This window comes from Salvelinus alpinus, chromosome 12, assembly GCF_045679555.1.
Source record: "Salvelinus alpinus chromosome 12, SLU_Salpinus.1, whole genome shotgun sequence".
NCBI classification, from domain to species: domain Eukaryota; kingdom Metazoa; phylum Chordata; class Actinopteri; order Salmoniformes; family Salmonidae; genus Salvelinus; species Salvelinus alpinus.
Window position 1 is genome coordinate 16403813 of NC_092097.1, and position 8677 is coordinate 16412489.

At 40.5% G+C, this 8677-nt stretch overlaps 1 protein-coding gene across 3 annotated transcripts; it reads left to right on the forward strand.

The window, feature by feature from the left end:
* Positions 1-3130: 3130 nt before the first annotated feature.
* LOC139535610 (putative nuclease HARBI1) lies at positions 3131-6874 on the forward strand. 3 transcript variants are annotated; one of them, XR_011667164.1, is made up of 9 exons: positions 3131-3887; positions 3975-4151; positions 4242-4303; positions 4386-4472; positions 4560-4844; positions 4924-4959; positions 5058-5612; positions 5894-6005; positions 6100-6874. XR_011667164.1 is itself a non-coding variant. In XM_071335194.1 (8 exons), exons 1-5 carry the CDS (start codon positions 4049-4051, stop codon positions 4835-4837), a joined length of 462 nt encoding a protein of 153 aa, XP_071191295.1. In that variant the 5' UTR covers positions 3131-4048; the 3' UTR covers positions 4838-4959; positions 5058-5612; positions 5894-6005; positions 6100-6874. The 3 variants fall into 3 exon arrangements, 2 of the variants coding, with proteins under 2 accessions (XP_071191295.1, XP_071191294.1); XM_071335194.1 differs by having other exon boundaries at positions 3131-4151; positions 4560-4601; positions 4670-4959; XM_071335193.1 differs by having other exon boundaries at positions 4560-4959.
* Positions 6875-8677: the final 1803 nt, after the last annotated feature.

The following is an 8677-nucleotide window of genomic DNA, read 5'->3' on the forward strand; positions in this document are numbered from 1 at the left end:
GCCACTGAATTACAGGACAAGGTGCGAAGTTCCCCACGGCCAGGGTTCTTCTTTTTGTGTGAGAGGAGGGTGGGGATGGGCCCAGAATCTTTGGCATCACCCACACACAACACACATACACACAGCCTACTCCTGTGGAGGTTTTCTATTGTTCAGAAGAAGAAAAAAAGAGATTGGACCACACTACAGAGCATTAAGAATGTAGTGGGCCTATAAATAACTTCTGAAAATCCTCACCTGAAAGGTAAAATACCCACTAAGCACCGAATGACGACGATGTCTTTTGGACGTCTTTTTTTTATAGTGTATAGACCGGCCTTGACTATGGTTCAGTATGGACAGCACAGTACAGTACAGAAGCGTACAGTACATTACAGTACAGTAAAGAAAAATTGTGTATAGTACAGTGCAGTATAGTTCAGTACAGTAGAGTACAGTACAGTACAGAGAATTAAACTCTACTGTACTCTGCTGAATTAAACTTTACTGTACTGTACCATACTGTACTCTACTCAACTGTGCCATACTTTACTGGGATTTTCATACTTGTGAAAAATTGCCTAGACGTCAATGGTCTGGAATGACCACATTTTTTACTTGTTTGTGGGGTGAGCTCATTAGTATAATACCCAGTATGCTTTGCAAGTGTTTTGTTTTATATTTAGAATTTGGTCATTCGGTAGACGCTCTTATCTAGAGCGACTTTCGGTCAGTGCATTCAACTACAGTAGATAAACAACAACATATCACAGTCATAGTAAGAACAATTATTCTGTAATAATTCTGTAGTGAGAATGTTATGGTAGTTGAAGTGTTCTGTTGATTTCTTGTGTAGGTTGGCCTACTATGAACATCATTGCTGCTGTTTTTTTTGTTTATTTTATTCATATTTTTTTAGATTTTTTAGTGTATTTTTATTTATTTTGAAAGCTAACATAAGTGAATGTGACAGATGGGAGCAATAGAACATATTCTATGTTGGCTCCACTTTTTTTTATATTAAATGGATTTAAAAGTTAATATTGTGATACGATGTTAACTTCATTGAGAATGTATGTGCAGTTGACATTTGGCCATTGAGTAAATTACCAAAAAAGATGTATTTTCAACACTCATTCAGAACTGAAAATGAACCTGATTTCAACATCCATAAAATACTTTTTTTCAACATGTTTAAAATACTAATAATACGTCTTTTAGATGTCTTTTCAATGTCATTTTACTCACTGGGTAACTACATTTGCTGTCCTTGAGCCACCAAACCGAAATATTCTCCTGGCTATAAATTTGGTGTTATTATAATGAAGATCTATTTAAGTAACATGCATACACACATTCATATCCCTTCATTTTTTTGTCAAAGGTATGTGTGCAGTGTGTGTGTGTGTGTGTGTGTGGGGGGAGACCTCATGCCAAGAACAAAGCCAGTTGTTTAACCCACATCAAACTGCCTCAATCAAAACCATGTCCCACTCAGAAATTGTGTCTCGGTGGGTTTGGGGTGGAAATAATCCATTCTTCATACTGCTGGATTCATCTAAAGGAAACTATCAAAGGACATGGTTTTCACATGTGGGCAACCTCACATCTTACCCTATAACAAACCAAAATTAACTTTAATATTAACTACACATAAAAGATTTAACTAAAACTGACAACATTATAATGAGTACAACATCATTTTCTTCAGCTTAGTCATTTTAATAGGGGGCATAATTCAACCACTTTTTGTTGGGAAGAAGATGCTGTGGAAGTTATATATTTTATTGCTGTTGAGAACAACCATGGAAAACAACGAAATCCCCTAAACCCTTACATCTGCAGCATTCTACTGTTGCGTACACAGCCACATGCTGCCCTCTTGTGTATCAATGTGGTAATGGACCACGTGAACAGAGACATCAGCATATAGTAGTAGAGTACCTTTCCTCCTCAATTATGACCTAATAAAAAAGTTGTATAATGCTCGATAAATAGGTTTTTGCAATAAACTCACAATGTGAGTAAACTAGTCAGTAGGCATATATAGATTATTCAAATTATTTGGTTAATTTACAACAATTAACATTTGTTGAATAAAATACAAACACTACCCCTTGAAAATTCTAGTTGGGCAATTCCACAGCATGATTGCAAAGTTAATCAAACCATAAATCTTCATGCACAAGGACTACTTTGAACAATAACAAAGTACATGTTGTGCATAGAGTTGTAGGGTTTGCAATCATTGGTTTTAGTTTGTCATACATTTTAAAGTGAAAAATCTGAGTTCTGAGACACCAAGACTTCTCCATGGTTATTCTAAATATTTCAAAGTTCCCATAAAGGAGTCGAATAATGGAACACCCAATACTACCCACAGTAGGGATTGTAATGAAACAATATATATAGGAAAACAATAAAATACAACAATTGATGAAGAAATAAACCACAACTACACTATACCAATCAAGATAGGGAATGTTGTAAAATAATTAGTATTCAACTTTCTATATATAGTAGTTTATAAACAGATAAGTCAGCATTAGAAGAAAGGATAATTAGCAAACTAATACATCTTCAAATATAACGAATTGGAACACAAAAGTACTCAAAATCAACATGGTTGTCACGCCCTGGCCATAGAGAGGGTTTTAGTCTCTATTTTGGTTCGGCCAGGGTGTGATTAGGGTGGGCATTCTATGTGTTATATTTCTTTGTTTTTGGCCGACTGTGGTTCCCAATCAGAGGCATCTGTCTATCGTTGTCTCTGATTGTGAATCATACTTAGGCAGCCTTTTCCCACCTGTGTTTTGTGGGTAGTTGTTGTTTAGTGTCTGCACCTTACAGAACTGTTTCGTTTCTCACTTTGTTATTTTGCTTGAGTGTTTTTGGTTAATAAATTATCATGAACATGTACCACGCTGCGCTGTGGTCCACTTCTTCAGACGATCGTTACAATGGTAGAGATAAAAACACAGCAAACAGAAGACATAGAAAGCACATTATGTGAGTATGTGCGGGTGTATTGTGATGGAAGGTGGGGTGTGTGTTTTTGCGTTTGGAAAAGTGTGGAGTTTATTTTTTCTCAAAAAAAAAATTCACCTTTATTTAACCAGGTAGGCCAGTTGAGAACAAGATCTCATTTACAACTGCGACCTGGGGCCTGTTGCACAAAAGTAGAATTAAGACATCCGGGATAAATGACTCAGCTGAGCTCAATGAAGCCAAAACATGTGCGTCCAGGCTTAATTGGTTGCACAAAGACCAAGCCAGGATGAGCAGACACGGATTCATTAAGCCAGGTGAAACCAATCCTGGATAGGTGCGCGCTCACGGCTCACTCAAATAGACCCCGCCACAGATCACAGATTAACTGATTTACCATGGCAACTAGAGCCGCGTACTTTTCCCCGTCGGAAGCACAAATCCTCATGGAGGCATACGAGGAGGTAAAAGATATAATTAAGAAGAAAGGCAACACCGCCACAGTGATAAAGCAAAGAGAAAAAGCGTGGCAAAGTATTGCAGACCGCCTGAATGCGTAAGTAGTGCACAATTACACACTCACCGCTCCGCTGAAACATCACAATTACAATTCAAATATTTAATTCACATCTCCAAAAATGCAGTTGTACTGTAATTATGAAACGGTTAAATTTTTAATTGAAATGCACTGCAGATATGAGTGAAATTGTGTAAAGTAACTCCATCACACTGTATAAAGCTATGATAAATTCTTTGATATTTTTACTGAAAACAAGACAAAAATACCAAGTAATTTTTTGCAGTGTGACTCCATTAAATGTGTGTGTGTGTGTGTGTGTGTGTGTGTAGATTAAACATGAACGGGCCAAAACGGACATGGCAGCAGGTCAAAATCAAATACAAGAACATTCTGCAGAATGGTATGGTCCCTGACTAATATTTAACAAAGCACAAGCATATATTGTACCCAGAAGGTGCCTGCTCACACATTGTCTGTACTGTTTTAGCAGTGAAAAAGAATACCCACAGACAAGGCACGGGTGGTGGGTCACCAAAGGCTGACCTTACCCCAGCAGAGGACATGGCCTTGGAGCTAAATAAAGGCAGGCCCGTCTTAGAGGGGATCCCTGGGGGGAAAGAGACGAGCATAGGTTCCTCCCAAGATGCCACCCGCTTCATTCAAGGTATGTCCTTCCATCTCTACATGGGATACAACCACATTCATATTGAATCAATTTGGACTGTCTGACTTTGGTTTACCTATTGCCTTGCAGTGTCTGGCAGCACTGTGTTCCTGTTAGAGCCACCAGCACAAGCACCAGACGATGCTGATCCAGTGAGTACTCCATCAAAGGCATACTGTAGGCCTGGCATGTCTTGTCTACTAGCTTCAATATGAATCCGATTAAATGTGATAGGGTGAAGGCCCCAGTGCAGCAGCAACAGCACATGATGGAGACGATGATGAGGAGGAGACCATCTCTCTGGATTCCAGAAGGCATGAGGTATCATGTTAAGACTGTGAAAGTACTATTTACTCTACAATGGTGAGGAGTCCTCATCAAAATCAAAAAATCTAATTTCTTTTACAGGACCCAGATGCTATACAGTGGGAAAACCAGCCTGGCAACATAGTGCGTATTAATAAAAGGACACCACATCCTGCCAAATTCCAGCTGCGCTAATTGTATTGTGTTCACAGAGCTCACAAGCTATCAGAAAGTTGTATGGCAACCACCTCCGGCGCCAAATAGAACTGGCAGACATAGACATTCAGTACAAGAAGAAAAAGATGGAAAATCTTGCACTGGAGTCCGAAATAAAAAAGAGGACAATTAGGAAACTGGACCTTGAAATTAAAAAAACTTGAGAGGGAGGTGAGATATGCCTTCAATGTACACTGTATGCTAACTGTAACACAAATGTATTAATCATTATTTTTCTTTCCTCCCCCAGCTCCAAGAAGATGACACAGCTCAAAATAAAAATTAGGTATATTCTCGTAAAGTCAAGTGAGCCATGACATATGAGCTCTTATTGTGAGCACACAGGACGGTGGCATCTTTCTAAGGTTTTTTTTATTTTCCCAGCAATCAGTACAACCAAGTCATCGTTATAAGGCATCGCCCTCTTTTGCCCACCCCCCCAGCACCAGGTGTGGCCACTAGCCTATATGAAGGCCCAAAATTGTGTGTTCCTTTCTGCTCTGACAATGGCATGCCCATTCGTGCGAGATGTGGTGGATGAAGAAGCACTTGTGCTGAGGAGAGCCTTCAGGCGAGAAAGGGTCTTCAGGGACCGGTTGGACCCACTGGCCTTCCCTGATGACCATCTATATGAAAGATACAGGTTTTCTGCAGATGGCATCAGGTATCTATGCAGACTACTGGGTCCCAGGATTAAGCACCGCACTGCACGGAGCCATGCACTGAGTGTGGAGCAAATGGTTTGTGTGGCCTTGCGCTTTTTTGCTAGTGGAGCCTTCCTGTACTCAGTGGGGGATGCAGAACAGCTGAACAAGGCCACAATTTGCCGCACAATAAGGAGTGTGTGTCTGGCTATCAAAGCATTAGCAGATGTCTTCATCTCCTTCCCTGGCCACAGAAGACTCTGTGACATCAAAGAGGAGTTCTATAGGATTGCAGGTAAGAGGATCTACAAATTACAGGACAACTGTTAACACATAGTAGGATACTCATTACTTTGTGTGACAGGTTTCCCCAATGTCATTGGTGCAGTGGACTGCACACAAATAAGGATAAAAGCCCCCTCAGGTGCCCATGAGGCCGATTTTGTGAATAGGAAATCCTTTCACAGCATTAATGTTCAGGTGAACATAACTTTTTGATATTGTCCATTGACGAACACTCTGCATTGCCAGTGATGTGCATTGATTGGTGTAATATTCCTCATCTTATGATTTCAGATGGTCTGCAATGCTGACTGTGTGATCAGCAATGTTGTGGCAAAATGGCCTGGCTCAGTCCATGACTCCAGAATCTTTCGGGCCTCTGAAATCTATCAGTGCCTATCACAAGGTAAGCCACACAACCCCTATTTATAACCATCATGGCTGTGTCAAGAATATCACTGTGTTTATGAGGCAGTAATGATGAGATTTTGTGTTGACAGGTGAATTCTCTGGTGTGTTGCTGGGAGACAGGGGGTATGGCTGCCAGCCTTTTCTCCTGACACCTTTCACAGACCCCCAGGAAGCACAGCAGGCCTACAACCATGCCCATGCCAGGACCAGGGCCAGAGTTGAAATGACCTTTGGCCTCCTGAAGGCACGCTTTCACTGCCTTCACAAATTAAGGGTCAGCCCTGTTAGGGCATGTGATATTACTGTCGCTTGTGCTGTCCTCCACAATGTGGCCTGCCTGAGGAAGGAGAGGGCCCCCAGAGTGCCACCAGCCATGGACTGGGACAATCCGGCAATCTTCCCTGATGACGACAGTGGTCGGCTGCTGAGGGACCAATATGTGTTGAATTATTTTAGTTAGTATGTGTGCTTTCAATTTTGGTTAAATATGTCCTGCGGTGGCAGAGGAATTTGGGTTTTTTTGGGTTCGTTTTTTGACGAATTTGGCCTCTTATGATGTTTGTGCGGTATACTGTGTGTAATACAAGGCTGCAGGGAGGCTACTGCATCCATTCATTTGTCTGTTCAGTTGATGTGTATGGATTTGTCCTGCATTTATTTTAGTGTGCAGACATGCAGGGTGTGTTATATACAGACCTTTGAATGTGTATGTATCATTTTGTATAATATGCTTGGATTCTGTGCTTTCCATCTTGTAGAGTCACTGTGACTTCAGTTTCGAAAGGAGCTGATGGTTTACCTGCTTTGTTTTGTCCTTATTCAATAAAGGAACATAATGTTACACATTGTGTTTTTATATTCATATGGAATGTGTATTTGTTTATATGACAGAGTACTAGGGCCACACTGAAGAAAAAGGATAAAGTCATAAATTTATGAGGCTGGTTCTTTCTGCAGAAAAGCTACATATTGTTTTTACAGTTTTGATACTTATGACAATGTGATACTTAATATTCTGGCACATCAGCATGTCTTTGTTTATGAAACCATACTGAAGTACAATTTCACGAAATGCCCCACATCTGTCATTTTAACAACTGTCCTCCTTTAAAACAACTGGTTACAATATTATGACTTGTGTTTTTTTTCCCCTCTGTGGCCCTAATATTCTATCATTTTATATATAGCCTTATAGTCTATGGGAAACTGTAAATTATCTAATGATAGCAACATCATCTAAAAATCATTTTTTATCCAAAATCATTGAAATTAATGATCACAAACGTTTAAATAATAACAGTGGGTCTAGTTATATGTGATAACAATGTATAGTGAGCAGTGAAATAACTATTGGTTTCCATTTGTGGTGACTGCTGACTGACATTAGGGATGAGATTAAATAGATCCTGGAATTTAGCCTGGTCTGGAGCAGGCTAGCTCCACAGAATAAATCTCCATGGTAATTTATACCATAACATATCCTCCTGCCCCCTATCCATCTTTAGTGCAACCGGATTACGGATCAATTGAGCCAGGATCACCAAGATATCCTGGCTTAATCCCTTATCCTAGTTTTGTGCAACAGGCCCCTGGTCAAGATAAAGCAAAGCAGTGCGACACAAACAACAACACAGAGTTACACATGGGATAAACAAACATACATCAATAGAGAAAAAAGTCTATATACAGTGTGTGCAAATTAGGTAAGTTAATGGAGGTAAGGCAATAAATAGGCCATAGTGGCGAAATAATGACAATTTAGCAATTAAACAGTGGAGTGATAGATGTGCAAAAGATGAATGTGCAAGTAGAGATACTGGGGTGCAAAGGAGCAAAAAAAATAATAACAGTATGGGGATGAGGTAGTTGGATGGGCTATTTACTATTTACAGATGGGCTATGTACAGCTGCAGTGATCTGTGAGCTGCTCTGACAGCTGGTGCTTAAAGTTAGTGAGGAAGATATGGGTCTCCAGCTTCAGTGATTTTTGCAATTCGTTCCAGTCATTGGCAGCAGATAACTGGAAGGAAAGGCAGCCAAAGGAGGAATTGGCTTTGGGGGTGACCAATGATTTATACCTGCTGGAGCGGCTGCTACAGGTGGGTGCTGCTATGGTGACCCGTGAGCTGAGATTAGGTGGAGCTTTACCTAGCAAAGACTTATAGATGACCTGGAGCCAGTGGGTTTGGCGACGAATATGAAGCGAGGGCCAGCCAACGAGAGCATACAGGTCACAGTGGTGGGTAGTATATGGGGCTTTGGTGACAAAACTGAGTTAAGTCAATGAAAAAGGAAAATGGTTGCGAATACAAGAGCCCATGTATGTCTGTGAGCAGGGGTTGTCAGAGAGAGCTTTCAATTGTGTGCAGATATGGGATATACATTTTAAAATAAATAATAAAGATAGTTTAGTTATTTATTGTCCTATCATGGTGGAACGGTCCCCAACCCTATACCCTAGACACCCACCTGAGCGACCCATACACTAAGGAGAAGTCCTTATCTGTTTTATGGACTACTGTAAGTAGCCTATACACAGTCAAAACAGAAAGATAAATGAGGTCAGAAACCCACTAAAGCAGCACGGCCCCCTCAAGGTTCTGAGCCTGCCTGGCAGGGTTGGTCCTACAAAGCCAAAGCACCCTGATTAGGTAAGCATAATATGCA

Bases quoted from the DNA above. Each gene is read 5' to 3' on its own strand.
- LOC139535610 (XM_071335193.1), top strand. From the start codon at position 5,544: ATGTCTTCATCTCCTTCCCTGGCCACAGAAGACTCTGTGACATCAAAG. The intron at 5,613-5,893 runs GTAAGAGGATCT...TTATGATTTCAG, and splicing joins GGAGTTCTATAGGATTGCAG to ATGGTCTGCAATGCTGACTG. The intron at 6,006-6,099 runs GTAAGCCACACA...TTGTGTTGACAG, and splicing joins CTATCAGTGCCTATCACAAG to GTGAATTCTCTGGTGTGTTG.